At 28.0% G+C, this 18446-nt stretch overlaps 1 protein-coding gene across 1 annotated transcript in view; it reads left to right on the forward strand.

Moving 5' to 3' along the window:
- tadr (torn and diminished rhabdomeres) overlaps positions 1 to 18446 on the forward strand; it is a 58444-nt gene that overhangs the window by 19938 nt on the left and 20060 nt on the right. Inside the window, exons 2-3 of the mRNA XM_075297051.1 lie at positions 16639 to 16784; positions 16993 to 17187. Coding sequence (XP_075153166.1) covers positions 16639 to 16784; positions 16993 to 17187 — 341 coding nt within the window. The remainder of the gene's footprint in view (positions 1 to 16638; positions 16785 to 16992; positions 17188 to 18446) is intronic.

Below are 18446 nucleotides of genomic sequence, written 5' to 3' on the forward strand. Positions count from 1 at the left end.
TTTTATTTCTATTGAAAATTTTCTCAAAATTTTATTTCTACAGAAAAATTCTCAAAATTGTAGACAATTTTCTCAAAATTTTCTATAGAAAATTTTCTCAAAATTTTATTTCTATAGGAAATTTTTTCAACATTTTATTTTTATCGAAAATTTTGTAAACATTTTATTTCTATAGGAACTATTCTCAAAATTGTACACAATTTTCTTAAAATTTTCTAAAAAAAAATGTTCTCAATATTTTATGTGTATAGACAATTTTTTTCAAAATTTTATTTCTATAGGAATTTTTTCAAAATTGCATTAAAAAAAATTTCTAAATTTTATTTCTATACAAAATTTTCACAAAATTTTATTTCTATACAAAATTTTCACAAAATTTTATTTCTATAGAAAATTTTGTTAAAATTATTTGCATAGAAAATTTTATTAAAATTTTATTTTTGTAGAAAATTTTATTTCTACAGAAAATTTCTCAAAATTGTAGACAATTTTCTCACAATTTTCTATAGAAAATTCTCTCAAAATTTTATTTATATAGAAATTTTTTTCACAATTTTATTTCTTTAGGAAATTTTGTCAAAATTGTATTTCTATTGAAAACTTTCTCAAAATTTTATTTCTATAGAAAATTGTAGACCATCTTCCCACAATTTTCTATAGAAATACAATTTTCTCAAAATTGTATTTCTGAAGAAAATATTCTCAAAATTTTACTTCTTTAGAAAAATTTCTCAAAATTTTATTTCTATAGAAAATTTTCCCAAAATTTTATTTCTACAGAAAATTTCTCAAAATTGTAGACAATTTTCTCAAAATTTTCTATAGAAAACTTTCTCATAATTTTATTTCTATAGAAAATTTTCTCAAAATTTTATTTCTATAGGAAATGTTCTCAAAATTGCAGACAATTTTCTCAAAATTTTCTAAAAAAAATTTTTCAATATTTTATGTGTATAGACTATTTTTTCAAAATTTTATTTTTATAGGAAATTTTTTCAAAATTGCATAAAAAATTTTTCGCAAATTTCGCAAAATTGTATTTCTACAGAAAATTTTGTTAAAATTATTTGTGTAGGAAATTTTCTCAAATTTTACTTCTTTAGAAAAATTTCTCAAAATTTTATTTCTATAGAAAATTTTCTCAAAATTTTAGACAATTTTCTCAAAATTTTCTATGGAAAACTTTCTCATAATTTTATTTCTATAGAAAATTTTCTCAAAATTTTATTTCTATAGGAAATTTAGTTAACATTTTGTTTTGATAGAAAATTTTATTTCTATAGGAAATGTTCTCAAAATTGTAGACAATTTTCTCAAAATTTTCTAAAAAAAAAATTCTCAATATTTTATGTGTATAGAAAATTTTTTTCAAAATTTTATTTTTATAGGAAATGTTTTCAAAATTGCATAAAAAAATTTTTTTCAAACTTTTATTTCTATAAAAAATGTTCACAAAATTGTATTTCTGCAGAAAATTTTGTTAAAATTATTTGTGTAGGAAATTTTCTCAAAATTTTATTTCTATAGAAAATTTTTTCAAAATTTTATTTCTGTAGAAATTTTTGCTCAAAATTGTAGACAATTTTATCAAAAGAAAAAAGAACATTTTATTTTTATTGAATTTTTTTTCAAAATTTTATGTGTATAGAAAATTTTCACAAAATTATATTCTATAGAAAATTTTCTCAAAATTCTATTTCTATAGGGAATTTTGTTAAAATTATTTGTAAAGATAATTTATCAAAATTTTATTTCTAGCTCAAAATCATGCATTGACTAAACAACAAGTGTAGCTTAGCCAACAGGAAAAAACCAACAATAACAAAAAAAAACGAATGAATTTTATTTCTATAGAAAATTTTCTCAAAATTTTATGTGTATACAAATTTTTTTCAAAATTTTATTTTTATAGGAAATGTTTTCAAAATTGCATTTCATAAAAAAAATTCTTAAGATTTTATTTCTATAGAAAATTTTGGTAAAATTATTTGTATAGAAAATTTTATCAAAATTTTATTTCTATAAAAAATTTTCACAAAATTTTATTTCTGAAGAAAATTTTCTCAAAATTTTATTTCTATAGAAAATTTTCTCATAAAAAAAAATTCTCAAAATTTAATTTCTATAGAAAATTTTAGAAAACTTGGTATAAATTTTATTTATATATTTTGCAAAATCTACCAAAGCATCAAGAATTCTACTAATCTACCAAACTGAAAAAAATCTTCAATTTTTGGGAGAATTGTACCAAATGCGGCATCCGTGCTTCCATACCCTCAAGAAATTTTCCTCCTCCAAATTTTCAATATCAGAAAAATCGGATGAATGTAGCGGAGTCAATGCTCAAGAAGTCAAATCGGGGGATCGGTTCTTATGGAGACTATATAGAAACATGAACCAATATAGTCATATTCGAACTTAACCTGCCTGCAGACACAAAATGAGTTTGTGCAAAATGTCAGCATATCTCAAGAAAATATAATCGGCAATCGATGTGATCCAAACGGAATGACTTATTATACACTCCCAAACCTACATAAAATTCATTGGAAATTATCTAAATTTGCACTACTTCTGGCTCACAAGTTGGATCACCATGGTTCAGTGGTTAGCATACCCGATTTGCATATGGTCATGGGTTCAATCGCAGTTTCTATCAAACACCAAATGGTTATCGGCGGTGGATTATCGCCTCTCAGTTATGCTGGTGAAATTTTTGAAACTTCATAGCTTCTCTAAGTGGTTTCACCACAATGTGGAATGACCTTCGAATATAAAAAGGAGGTCTCTTGTCATTGAGATAAACATAGAATCGGATAGCACTCAGTGATTCCAGAGTGGTATCACAATGGACTAAATAGTCTAAATGAGTCTGAAATAACAGGCTGTCACTATGCCTAAGCTAGGCATTCACACTACTAGTTTGGAACCTCTTTATTATTTAGACTTTAAACCACGCCTACTGAATTAGTAAACTAGCACATTTGAGAGTCATTAATAAAAGGAAGATTATGTCCTCATTTTCCACGTTCCGCGATAAAGTAAAGAAGCGTACATGATTGATTTATTTTGTTGTAGCTACATGGTAGATGCACGGAATACAACAACCCAAATAATACGACACAATGACAATTTTTGTAAAATTCGGAAAATCGCTTAGACGTCTATTTTCAAATCATAAAAGCCCATAAATCAACCAGCGTTAATATATTTTTCTTCGACATTTTTTAAATATTTACATACGCCTAAGTATCGAAAACAAAAACAGAAATAAAAGTTTTAGAATTTTTTATCATGATCTTAATATTCAAATGCTTTCAAAGTAGCTGTCTCGCATTTTATGAGATAATTCTTTAGGCTATATTTTCCCCATTTATATTATTTGACTTTCAAAGATTAAACTTTTCCTTAAAGTTTTAGCTAATCAGATGTAGGTTTCAAGAACTGTATATATTATGAAGCAGTCAATCGATAACACTGCCCTTTACCACCGCGAAAGAATGTCGCTGTTTACTTTCCCCCTATATATAATTGTTGGGGAAGTTTCTTGTTTTTTTTTATTTTTCTTTATTTTCCCTTTATTTGAATAGAAATGATTTAATTTCTTGTTGTCTTTAGTCTCCTTTCTTTCGCCAACATCATTTAGATTAGGGATGTGAAAATGGATAGAACTGTACTAAAATTGGTATATTCCACATGGTAAAAGGACAATATTAATACACTGATAATATACAGTCATGATATATAGTTATTATTTTGGTAAATTAATTTACTAAAATTAAATTAAAAACAAGTAAGGAAAGTCTAAAGTCGGGCGGGGCCGACTATATTATACCCTGCACCACTTTGTAGATTTAAATTTTCGATACCATATCACATCCGTCAAATGTGTTGGGTGCTATATATAAAGGTTTGTCCCAAATACATACATTTAAATAGCACTCGATCTGGACATAATTTGATAGACTTCTACAAAATCTATAGGCTCAACATTTAAGTCGGCTAATGCACTAGGGTGGAACACAATGTTAGTAAAAAAATATGGGAAACATTTAAATCTGAAGCAATTTTAAGGAAACTTCGCAAAAGTTTATTTATGATTTATCGGTCGATATATATGTATTTGAAGTTTAGGAAAACTAGAGTAATTTTTACAACTTTCGACTAAGCAGTGGCGATTTTAAAAGGAAAATATATGGGAGCTATATCTAAATCTGAACCGATTTCAACCAAATTTGGCACGCATAGCTACAATGCTAATTCTACTCCCTGTGCAAAATTTCAACTAAATCGGAGTTAAAAAGTGGCCTCTGTGGTCATATGAGTGTAAATCGGGCGAACGATATATATGAGATATATATCTAAATCTGAACCGATTTCAACCAAATTTGGCACGCATAGCTACAATGCTAATTCTACTCCCTGTGCAAAATTTCAACTAAATCGGAGTTAAAAATTGGCCTCTGTGGTCATATGAGTGTAAATCGGGCGAAAGCTATATGGGAGCTATATCTAAATCTGAACTGATTTCCACCAAATTTGGCACGCATAGCTACAATGCTAATTCTACTCCCTGTGCAAAATTTCAACTAAATCGGAGAAAAAATTGGCCTCTGTGGTCATATGAGTGTAAATCGGGCGAAAGCTATATATGGGAGCTATATCTAAATCTGAAACGATTTCAATAAAATTTAGCACACTTGACTGCACTACTAATTGTATTCCCAGTGCAAAAATTTCAAACAAATTGGGGTAAAACTCTGGCTTCTGGGACCATATTAGTCCATATCGGGCGAAAGATATATATAGGAGCTATATCTAAATCTGAACCGATTTCAATAAAATTTGGCACACTTTACTATAGTACTAATTGTTCTTCTTGTGCAAAATTTTAAGCAAATTAGGGTAAAACTCTGGCTTCTGGGCCATATAAGTCCATATCGGGCGAAATATATATATCGGAGCTATATCTAAATCCGAACCGATTTCTTCCAAAATCAATAGGGTTCTATTCTGAGCCAAAACACATACTTGTGCCAAATTTGAAGTCGGTTGGACTAAAACTGCGACCTAGACTTTGATTACAAAAATGTTAAAATGTATGTATATCGACTCAGGAGCCCACCCTGAGCATTTTTGCCAAAGACACCATGTGTCTATCTCGTCTCCTTCTGGGTGTTGCAAACATATGCACTAACTTATAATACCCTGTTCCACAGTGTGGCGCAGGGTATAATTACAAATAAATTTATTATGTGTTGTGCGGTTCCTCGTTTTTTAAGATCGGGGTTTTTCGGGTCCGGTTCCGACAAGACCGGGTATTTGGACCGTTTCTCAATAAAGTGCTTACCCAGCTTCAACAAAATATATTTTTTTTAACTTGTTTATTATTATAAAATAAAGAAAATAAATTAAAAAAATGTAATTCAGTGCTTATGAAATATGTATATAAAATAAAATAGGAGATCCGTTATTTATAAAACTAAAATATAAAATAAAAGTAAAATAAATCTTTTGATATTTATTTTGTTTTGTGTGTTCTTTTAAAAGAACTTCATGTTTCGATGAAGAAACATCATTTTTTCAATGTTATCGTAACTTAGACGATTTCGTTTCTGTGAAACGAGTTCACCGACCAAAGGGTCGGATTGCCTATTTATAGGGTCTTCGTCGAAGTACTGACGAATTTCGTTGCTTGAAGAGGCTCCTTGGGAACGATTTGGGACTTGCTATTCGATGATATTTGCGCCTTCATGTGGTATATCTTCATTTACAAATTCTAAAATTTCTGATATTTCATCATTCATATACTTCTTGCATTTTTCGGTTCTTGTAAAGACCCGGGTATGCGGAACCGGGCCTTCGGTCCATCACTAATGGATTTGTTTGACACCAATCAACAAAATTTGATTGGTGTTGACAATCTTAGAGACTAGGAAACTTCACGCTACTATTTATTCATTAATTTTGGAGGTTGGCACAATTTAATCCCAAAAATTCACTTTTTTGATCACTTTAGTACAATTGAAAATAATGATTTTTCATCCCTGCTCTAGATGACTTCTTTAAGGAAATCTATTACCACTCAAGAGAGTGTGAGTATTGCCGAGAGAGATAGAGAGAGAGAGAGTGAGTGGGGGTTTGTCTCTTGTTTTGTTTTTAATGTTTGATTTGGCGCCATTTATAGTCGTTATAAGTTTGCATTTCTTGTTGTGTGGGTGTGTGTGAACAATCTATTTGTTGTATTCATTGAGAACTAAACATTCGGGTGAATCTAAATTAATTTGAGATAAAAAATATAAATATAAACAGAAAATATTAAAAATAGAAAAAAATTGCTGTCAGCAAAATTTGCTAAAAAAAATCGTTGTATAAATGTATCGATTGGGTTTGGTAAACGACATTTAAAGATTTATCTTTCTAATTATGTATGTAAGTATGTAATATTTGCGTAAATGTTTACTATGACATCCCTATGAACTTATAAAGTGAAATCAAATTTTACAAACATTTCATTTTATGTAATAAATATGAAATTACGATGTTTCATCATCTGTAATGTACACTCAAAAAAAAAGTGAACTCTCTATTTCACTAAAGCCAATTTTACTTTATTTTAGTTGATGGAATTATTATGTTTGGAGAAAGTTTCCTTTACTCTAATAATTTTTTGTTTGCGTAAGTTAAATTAACTAAAACCGAGGAAAAAAATAAACTCAAATGAAGCATAATGTTTAACTAAATTCGTATCTTCCACAAAATAGTTCATTATTTCTTTAAATTTGTAAATTTTACCAAAAATGCGTCCATCATGAACTTCGTATGTCCCTAAAGACATTCTTGCAATTTTGAACTCCAAGTTTTTCCTTCAAACTACAAAATTTTCTTTAACAAGTGAAAAAACTTAGTTATGTCTAATAAATTTTCTTGAATTTGTCGAAAAATATTTACTTATTTTTATGACATCGGCGTGATGCCAACGTTTGTAATACTGTTAAGTTAAAATTTTCTACAAATATTCAAAATTTTCTAAAATTAACCGAAACTTTTCTTCCTGGTGGGTTCACTGTTTTTTCAGTGTAGGATTTTATAGTTTTATATAACTAGATAAGTACAGATAAAAAGAGTGAATGAGATCTTAAATTTTTTTCCTTGAACATGTGTTAGTTATTAGTAGTCACATTTAACTTCCTTTAAAAAAATACGCCTAATTTTATATATGAATAATGAATTTGCATGAAACATGTAGGAATATCATCCAGAAAAATGTAAAACATTTAATTGCCCAGCAAAAAATTGCGCAGCCAAAAAAGCAATGAAAATGAAAGAGAATTTTAGATCCGGAAGAGGTCCAACATTGACTCCAAATCAATGAATTTTACATGGGCGGAAGTCATACTTTTAAATATCCGCAGTATTTATTTCGCTTTAGTTATTTAAAATTTTCTATAGAAATAAAATCATGACAAAATTTTTTTTGTAATAAAATTTTGACATCATTTTTTATAGAAATAAAATCTTGACATAATTTTGTATGGTAATAACATTTTGACAAAATTTTCTATAGTAAAAAAATTTTGACAAAATTTTCTATAGAAATAAAATTTTGGTAGATTAATTTTGGGGATCGGCTATATATCACTATAGACCGATATGGACCAGCGCAATATATTAAATTTCACCACGTACCAAATTTCAAACGTACCAAATTTATTCCACCTCAGTAATGCTGGTGACATTTCTGAGGGATTGAAAGCTTCTGTAAGTGGTTTCACTGGAATGTGGAACGCCGTTCGGACTCGGCTATAAAAAGGAGGTCCCTTGTCATTGAGCTTAACATGGAATCGGGCAGCACTCAGTGATAAGAGAGAAGTTCACCACTGTGGTATCACAATGGACTGAATAGTCTAGTGAGCCTGATACATCGGGCTGCCACATAACCCAACCTAACCTAAATTTCAACCGGGCCGGATAAATTTTGCTCCCCCAAAAGCTCCGGAGGTCAAATATGGGGATCGGTTTAAATGGGGGTTATATATAATTAAGACCGGTTTGGACCAATTTTTGCATGGCTGTTAAAGACCATACACTAGCACCATGTACCAAATTTCAGCCGGATCGGATGAAATTTGCTTCTCTTATAGGCTCCGCAAGCCAAATCTGGGGATCGGTTTGTATGGGGGCTATATATAATTATGGACCGATTTGAACCAATTTTTGCATGACTGTGGGAGACCACTTACTAACACCAAGTACCAAATTTCAACCGGATCGGACGAATTTTGCTTCTCCAAAAGGCTCCGCAAGCAAAATCTGAGCGTCGGTTTATATGGGGGCTATACGTAGAAGTGGTCCTATATGGCCCATTTTCAATACCATCCGGTCTACATCAATAACAACTACTTGTGCCAAGTTTCAAGTCGATAGCTTGTTTTGTTGGGAATTTAGCATGATTTCAACAGACGGACGGACGGACAGACTTAGATCGACTCAGAATTTCACCACGACCCAGAATATATATACTTTATGGGGTCTTAGAGTAATATTTCGATGTGTTACAAACGGACACCCCATCCTATGGTGGAAGGTATAAAAATATTTTTAAGCAATGACTTTACTTTACTTTATTTTAATTAAAATTTCATTATTTTAAAAAAAATTGTCCTTAATAGGGTTTAATTTGCGCGTCCCAGAATTTAGGTTGCGGAATCTTTAATATCACGTAAATACTTTTTCTGTGTATAACGACAAAACTACACAAAAAAAAATATCAACTAATTTGATTGTCAATACAATTAAAATAATGTTTAAATTTGAGCTAACAACGTAATTTGTAAATACAAATACGATTTTAGTCAATTTAGCAACCAATTTTGTTATATCAACAAACATTTTGTTATATCAACAAAAATTTTGTTGAACTTAAAAATTTTCTGTAACAACAATTTATTGTTAGCTCAAAAATTATAATATTTTTTTCTGTGTACTTCATTATTGTAGTTTCTCTTTTATCGAATTTGGGGCAAGAAAAAAACTTTATATCAGTGAAATTCGAATTCGTATTTTAAGAACATGAAATCTTTGGTCTCACGGCAATATTTTTCCATTGTATACCAATTAAATCGATCTTCTTTAATTTTTAATAAAATTCTCAAAACCCTAATAAAAACTCCTAAAACTCATACAAAATTGTTGATCCACCCTGATAAACTCTTCTAACAACGAGTCGATAGGTCTTCTAGCCAGAATGTCGTGAATGTATTTGTGTATGCCAAACCAATGGTGGTGTATTTGTGGGTGTTTATTACCAACATTTTATGTCCGCTATAGTTACATTTTGTAGGTCCTTTATTCAAATACTGCATGGCTTGCATTAAATTTCACCTCATTAAAACTTTTTTAATTGCACCTTTTTTCCCCCTCATAGATTAGTTGTGTTATCATTTACATGATTCTGATTATTTGGCATTTGCTTTTGCTATTTGCTTCTTTGGAAAAGTGGGGTTAATTGGCTAGATTTCACTTTGACAATACAGAAATGTAGGGAAATTTTGTGTAATGTTATAAATGGTATCATTTATCAGAGTTTAAAATTAATAATGTCTATAAAATAAATTTTTAATTCAGACAATTTAATATTTTAATTGACATTTAGAAAAGTGAATATGTATGTATCACCCTTGGATACATTTTTTAGAAAATTTTCCAAACACCAGTAAAATTGAACTTCAATAAAGTGGAAATGTGAACTTACACAGAAAAAAAAACATACGAAATTGTTTCCAATTAAAATCTTAATTGAGTTTTAAAAAATATTCAACTAAAAATTTAATTGATTCAAGAAATTTTTTTAATTGAAACACAAATCAATCACAAACATTAATTATTTTTAATTGGATCAATTAATTTTTTAATTGACTGTCAATTATTTTTTTAATTGATACTATAATTTCTGTGATAGAAGACATTTCAATTAAAAAATTAATTGGATCAATTAATTTCGTGATTGAATCTGAAAAATATTTTTTTGTGTGTACTGAAAAAATCAAAAACCGCCGCAATTTCGTTATTTTTGTTGTGGTAACACTTACCGATGGCAATGTTCTTCTTAAGATTCTCTTCTAGATTGTAAGTTAGTCCACATATATGGGGGCTATATATTATTATGAACCAACATGGACCACAACATGTCATGCTGTGGTGTCATATTAAACTGTGACAATTTTTATCAATTTCCCGTTGGGTATTTAATACATTTCTACCCTTCAATGATACATATCGGATCATAACTGATCTGAGCTGTTATTTTGGAGGAAATTTTCTGCTAGCCAAATATTTCTATTTTCATATTTCACAAAAATTATTCATTTTGATTTTTACATTCGAAAATATATAAACATCTGCCTCAGCTAAATATTTTTAATGATACGCTATGGTAATATTAAGTAGTTGCCCGACAAGTAGGAAAATAAAATTTACAAAGAATTAAAAGTAAAGGGTACCTTAAATTTATACCTTATAAATATCAAAATCTTCAAAATTTTTCAAAAAAATCTTTTTTTTTTTCAATAAAATAATAGTAGATCCACTTTTTGAAATAGTCATTTGGGGTTTGAAGAGATATTTCATGTGCTGATGTGAGATTCATATTTTATATTTTCAATACATATAGCGTTTTCTAAATAGACTTCTTCTAATGATTTGAAGAATTTTCAATGGCCTCAAATTGAACTTTTCAATATAGTCTGGATCATTTCACATAGCTGTAATTGTCTAAGGCTATGCTCACATTGACCACAATGAGTGTCAAACATTTTTCCAGAACCATTTTCCAAATATCTTGATACAGGTTTTGGAAAATAATCCTACCATGATGTTATATATCCAATATGAGCTAAAAATGTGACCATAGCATAACAGTTATCAGCAATATAATTATTTTATTATGCCTAAAACTATGCTTTAAATTTTAAGCAAAGCTGCTACTCAAACCAAGTTTAAATATAACACTTGGTATTAACGAATTTAGTACTGTTATAAAAACACAAGGCTACTCTGTACCATTCGTCACCGAATTATAAGCTATGGGTACAAACAAAACCTTTTGAAAATACCATGTAAACGACCTTTTGTACAATTTCACCCATACCAAAAAGCGAATTTGATAATCTATGCTATACTACCGATTGTCTTTTCAGGCTTATATCTTTTGGAAGAATTGTCTATATCCTTGGGTCATATGTTTTTATTTTGATATGTTTTTTTATTTTTGTATATTGAATATTACAACAGTGAAGAATTGAAGGTATGTGCGCTACAACACTTATATATAATGGAGCCCTACATATAATTGAGCCATTTGTCTCTTGGGAGCACTTACTAAGAAAATTTATTTTGGTTTATATGCTCGAGAATAAATCAACATCTGCTACAAATACAAACGTTTGATGACATGCCATACCAATATTAAATAGTCCTTTGAGAACAGTAAATATATAATTTACAAGGATATTAGGAAAACACACGTACCTTTAATTAATACACTATGAATAAATTATTAGCTTTATTTTAATGGATGAATGGTATGGAAAGTGGAATTTTGTTTTAAAAAGAATGTAGACTAATCATGAATTACGACGAAACTTCAGCCTAACAGATTTATGTCTATAGAATTTATTCAAAATTTTATGTCTATAGAAAATTTTGTCACAATTTTAAGTCTATAGAAAATTTTGTAAAAAATTGTATTTCTTTCAATTTTGTCAAAATTGTATTTCTTTAGAAAATTGTAAAAAAAATTATTTCTATAGAAAATTTTGTCAAAATTTTATTTCTATAGAAATTTTTGATAAAATTTATGTCTATAGAAAATTTTGTCAAACTTTTATTTCTATAGAAAATTTTGTCAAACTTCTATTTCTATGGAAAATTTTGATAAAATTTTATTTCCATAGAAACTTTTGTCAAAATTTTATTTCCATAGAAAATTTTGTCAAAATTTTATTTCTATCGAAAATATTGTCAAAATTTTATTTCTACAGAAAGTTTTGACAAAATTTTATTTCTATAGAAAGTTTTGTCAAAATTTTGTTTTTTATAGAAAAGTGTGTCAACATTTTATTTCTATAGAAAATGTTGTCAAAATTTTATTTCTATAGAAAATTTTGTCACAATTTTCTTTCCATAGAAAATTTTGTCAAAATTTTGTTTTTTGTAGAAAATTTTGTTAAAATATTGTTTTTATAGAAAATTTGGCAAAATTTTATTTCTATAGAAAATTTTGTCAAAATTTTATTTCCATAGAAAATTTTTCCAAAATTTTATTTCTACAGAAAGTTTTGACAAAATTTTATTGCTATAGAAAATATTGTCAAAACTTTGCTTTTATGGAAAATTTTGTCAAATTTTTATTTCCATAGAAAATTTTGTCAAAATTTTATTTCCATAGAAAATTTTGTCAAAATTTTATTTCTATAGAATACTTTGTCAAAGTTTTATTTCTATAGAAAATTTTATCAAAATTTTATTTCTATAGAAAATTTTGTCAAAATATTATTACTGTAGAAAATTTTATCAAAATTTTATTCCTATAGAAAATCTTGTCAAAATATTATTTCTGTAGAATATTTTGTCAAAGTTTTATTTCTATAGAAAATTTTATCAAAATTTTATTTCTATAGAAAATTTTGTCAAAATATTATTACTGTAGAAAATTTTGTCAAAATTTTATTTCTATAGAACTTTTTGATAAAATTTATGTCTATAGAAAAATTTATGTCTATAGAACATTTTGTCAAAATTTTATTTCTATGGAAAATTTTGCTAAAATTTTATTTTCATAGAAAGTTTTGTCAAAATTTTATTTCCATAGAAAATATTGTCAAAATTTTATTTCTACAGAAAGTTTTGACAAAATTTTATTTCTGTAGAAAGTTTTGTCAAAATATTATTACTGTAGAAAATTTTATCAAAATTTTATTCCTATAGAAAATCTTGTCAAAATATTATTTCTGTAGAATATTTTGTCAAAGTTTTATTTCTATATAAAATTTTATCAAAATTTTATTTCTATAGAAAATATTGTCAAAATATTATTACTGTAGAAAATTTTGTCAAAATTTTATTTCTATAGAACTTTTTGATAAAATTTATGTATAGAAAATATTGTCAAAATTTTATTTCTACAGAAAGTTTTGACAAAATTTTATTTCCGTAGAAAGTTTTGTCAACATTTTGTTTTTTATAGAAAAGTTTGTCAAAATTTTGTTTTTAAGAAAATTTTGTCAAAATTTTATTTCTATAGCAAATTTTATCAAAATTTTATTTCTATAGAAAATTTTGTCAAAATTTTATTTCTATAGAAAATTTTGTCAAAATTTTATTTCTATAGAAAATTTTGCCAAAATGTTGTTTTTTATAGAAAATCTTGTCAAAATATTCTCTCCATAGAAAATTTTGTCAAAATTTTATTTCTCTCGAATATTGTCAAAATTTTATTTCTACAGAAAGTTTTGACAAAATTTTATTTCTATAGAAAATTTTGTTTTAATAGAAAATTTTGTCAACATTTTATTTCCATAGAAATTTTTTTCAAAATTTTATTTCTACAGAAAGTTTTTACAAAATTTTATTTCCATAGAAAATTTTGTCAAAATTTTATTTCTGTAGAATATTTTGTCAAAGTTTTATTTCTATAGAAAATTTTATCAAAATTTTATTTCTATAGAAAATTTTGTCAAAATATTATTACTGTAGAAAATTTTATCAAAATTTTATTCCTATAGAAAATTTTGTAAAAATTTTATTTCTAGAGACAATTTTGTCAAAATTTTATTTCTATAGAAAACTTTGTCATAATTTTATTCCTATAGATAATTTTGTCAAAATTTTGTTTTTATAGAAAATTTTGTCAAAATTTTATGTCTATAGAAAATTTTTTATAAAAATTTTATTTCTTCAGAAAATTTCATCAAAATATGTATGTCTATAGAAAATTTTGTTAAAATTTTATTTTTATAGAAAATTTTGTCAACATTTTATTTTGATAGAACATTTTGTCAAAATGTGTATGCCTATAGAAAATTTTGTCAAAATTTTATGCCTATAGAAAATTTTGTCAAAATTTTATGCCTATAGAAAATTTTGTCAAAATTTTATTTCTATTGAAAACTTTGCCAACATTTTGTTTTTATAGAAAATTTCATCAAAATATGTATGTCTATAGAAAATTTTGTTAAAATTTTATTTCTATGGAAAATTTTGTCTAAATATTACTTTTATAGAAAATTTTGTCAACATTTTATTTTGATAGAACATTGTATCACAATGTGTATACCTATAGAAAATTTTGTCAAAATTTTATTTTGATAGAACATTTTGTCAAAATTTTATTTCCATAAAACACTTTGTCAGAATTTTATTTCTATAAAAATTTTTGTTAAAATTTTATTTCTGTAGAAAATTTTGTCCAAATTTTATTTGTAAAGAAAATTTTTCTAAAATTTTATTTTTATAGAAAATTTTTCCAAAATTGTATTTCTATAGAAAATTTTTCCAAAATTGTATATCTATAGAAAATTTTTCCAAAATGTTATTTCTGAAAAAAAAATAATTATAACAAAATCGATGTTTCGAAATTTTTCAAATAAAACTTTATGGTGGTGGGAATTAAAAAGAATCAATTTAGCTTAACCTTCTAGAAAACATAGAGTAATCATTGAAAGCTGCAGCGCAGTTATTGTCATACCGTTCATTGATTGACTGAAGAACTCAATGGAATCTAATTTGCGTAAATATATACGCAAAAAATAATTCTTTCCCCCCAAACGAAATTTTTGACAAACAAAGAACGTTTCTCATTTACTTTTCGCTATAAGGAAGTTTCTTCGGAGGAAGATTCTTTTCCAGGATGTAGAAACAATTTAATAAAGACTAGCTCTAAAAAAAATCTTTTCTGGCTAATTGCATTTTCCCTCACATCTTTCTCACTTCCACTAGTTTTTTTTTTCAAGTTCTTAGCACCTTTTTCTGTAATACAAACAATGTAGAAAAATTTATTTGATTTTATAATTTTTTTAAATTTTACCTTTCGCCTGGACGGAGAATCGAAGCTAACACTCTATACACTGAGCTGCGTAACTGTTGTTGACATCAGCAGTCAAACAGTTATTTATATTTATATAGCATCGTTTTCGGCGCCCACGAGCCGATTAAACAAACTTTATTTAACAGAAACATACATTTCGTTGGGCACCGTGGAGCAATGGTTAATATGTTCGCCGTGCATACCAATGGTCGTGGGCCGAACACCAAAAAGTTTTTCAGCGGTGGATTATCCCACCTCAGTAATGCTGGAATGTGGAACGCCGTTCGGACTCGGCTATAAAAAGGAGGTCCCTTGTCATTGAGCTTAACACGGAATCGGGCAGCACTCAGTGATAAGAGAGAAGTTCACCACTGTGGTATCACAATGGACTGAATAGTCTAAGTGAGCCTGATACATGGGGCTGCCACATAACCTAACCTAAGGGTCGTGGGTTCGATCCCTGCTTTGACCGAACACCACAAAGTTTTTTTTTTTGTTTTTTTTACATATATTCCAGATATGTTCCGAAGATTTCGAAAAGATGTTCAACATTACTACTATATTAAATTTTTACTATGAGACTGTAAAACGTTTCTTATTAAAGACTTAAAGTAAAAAAAGAACAGTGCTTGATATAAACGAAATGGACTGTGTTGTTGGTTCAAAAATAATTTTTTTATTGAAAAAATAAAAATTTTGTAACAACCGAATTTTTTTAGAGATAAACATTTTTTAAATTTTCGAAGTAATTCAAAAAAATCTAACAAAAGAAAAAAGTTTTCGGAACACGTCTTCCAAACGTTTTTTTTTTCTTTGCGTGTATATGTTAAAATGTTGGTTTGGAGTTGGAGTCGAGTAAATTTTTTTCCTACTCCAGCAAAGTCTTCAGAATCCGACTCCACAGACCTGATTGATACAAACAAATTTTTTTGGTTATAAAATTTTTTAAAATTTTCGAATTTTCAAAAAACTCTAACAAAAGAAAAACGTTTTCGGAACACGTCTTCCAAACGTTTTTTTCTTTGCGTGTATATATTTGGTTACAAAAATATGAAGTATGTTTAAAATGTTGGTTTGGAGTCGGAGTCGAACAAATTTTTTTTCCAACTCCAACAAAGTCTTCAGACTCCGACTCCACAGTACTGATTGATACTGTGGTTTCCTTGATTGAAGCAATTTCAATTGATTTCGTGATTCAAGGCAAACCATTGTATTAATGTGTGGCTACTAGCTTTTTATGCTCTAAGCATATATTAATTCAAACAATTCTTGTAAACTTCATAGAACACCATAACAAAGCAACATTATTAATTTTTTCTTAGAAATTTGAAAATTATGTCATGACAAAAAGTAACTTAAATTTCTCAGCAATTGTATGCTATATTCGCTAAAACAATCTATATACTAAGAATTGATAACAAAGAAAATGCTTCAATGTTTACAACAAAATTTCTTATTGTCTTACATACGAGTGTACAAAAATTCTACTATAAAATGTTTATTTTATGAAAATCGAAATTTTATTGGTTTCCCTTCTGTTTTGTATTTTACAGTTTTTTGGATTCCTTTTCAAATGGCAATGGAGCACGTTTGACACTGGGTTCAGCGGTTTTAGTCTATCTGATTGCCTACAATGAAACAACAGCACCATGTGTGGTTTTGGCCACCGTAATAGCCACAATTTATTCAGCGTTGGCGGGTAAATATTTTATACAAGTGCCCTTCTAACTAGCCTCCTTCGGCAGGCTTTCACTTTCACCCCATTATTTCTATTAAAATGTTAAGTACACCACCCATACCCACACACACACACCGAAACACTTGAGTTGCCACTTAAATTATAATGTTGTTGGCCTGTTATTTTTATTCCAACTTGGTTTTCTGTTCTGTTTATTTTATGCCTTTAGCTCGCTGTAAAACAAGTCTAAGGTCCTTACAAATGCCATACATACGAGCTAGCAATAAATTTGACTTTGGCTGCCTGTTTCTGGCCACATGGATGGAAATGTTGGCCATTCTTTGTGCCTGTGGGGCATTGGCACGAACATTGAGCATGTGTTTGGATGCCATGACTGGTGGCTTAGCACGTATTATGATTTTGGGTAAGTTCAACCATACAATCTAGAGGGTTTCCTCGGGAGAAATAATATGCAAATATTATATTATATTTTAAAATTAAATATTTTAAAATATTATATTTTAAAATTAATTTTAATTAATTAATTTAATTTCAATTAACGTAATATTTTATTAAATTTAAAAAATAAAATTAAAGTAATTGTATTATTTTATTGATACTAAAAATAGGCTTTAAATGTATACTTCTAAAACGGCTAGTTTCAGTCAGTGTTACCCTTGTGCCACTTTAGCGGCATTTTTGCCAGTTTTTGCATTTTCTGCCTCTTTTTAGTTAATTCTGTTTCAGAGCAAGCTTTTTTTAATGTGTAAATGTGGTATACATGCCTTAGATATAGCGAATGAGATCAGTGTCTATAACTAAAAGCAATTATATGTCCAATACTACGCCTAAAGATATGCAAAGACATTTTTCTACACTAGATAAACCGGGTTTTCCTAGGAACTCTGCGATTCAACGATTCAATTTCGATGAAATGGAGATAAAAAATTTGTTGGCTTCATTTAGGGCTGGTTAAAAATTACTTCAAAAGCTTAAAAATCTAAATAATTCTTACGTGTTTTTTTTTTCATTATAAAAATGTGTGCTACGTTTTGTGTCACATTTTTTAAAATTAGTGTGTCACATATAAAATTGACCCCAGGGAAATGAGTCCCAAACCCCGAACAAAACAAGGCCCAAGTGGGGGGGGGGGGGTGAAGCTGGCGGTATACAAATGGGTCATATAACGCATATTTAAAAAATTTCCATCAGTTGGGGTTAATTTTCACATGGGTTATTACATCATTTTTTTTTATATTGGGGTCGATTTTCATGCTTCAGGTACATTTTGTTGGGGCTCATTTTCATGGGATTCATATTCATTATAAAGAGTTGCCCAACATTTGTGGCCCAGTTTCATTTTGGGTTTTGGAGCTCCTTTCCTTGAGACCCATTTGAATACCCCAAATGTAACTGAAACATGTAAATCGACCCCAAGCAAATTATGGTTCATTTTCACTTTTGACTTAAAAGAAATGTTGGGTTGGTCAAAATTAAGTCTGATGAAAAAAATTAAAGTTTTAAGAAAAAAATTAAAATATATGATTCTGTGAAGTAATCTCTCGAAATCCAATTTGAACCCTGGCCATAGGATAAATTCTTAAACACCGGCAAAAGGCTGGCCACATATTATACCGATCTGATGCGATACAATGCTATTCGGAAGAACAAAGTGTTGTGAAT

The sequence above is a fragment of the Haematobia irritans genome, chromosome 2 (assembly GCF_050003625.1).
Source record: "Haematobia irritans isolate KBUSLIRL chromosome 2, ASM5000362v1, whole genome shotgun sequence".
Classification (NCBI taxonomy): Eukaryota; Metazoa; Arthropoda; class Insecta; order Diptera; family Muscidae; genus Haematobia; species Haematobia irritans.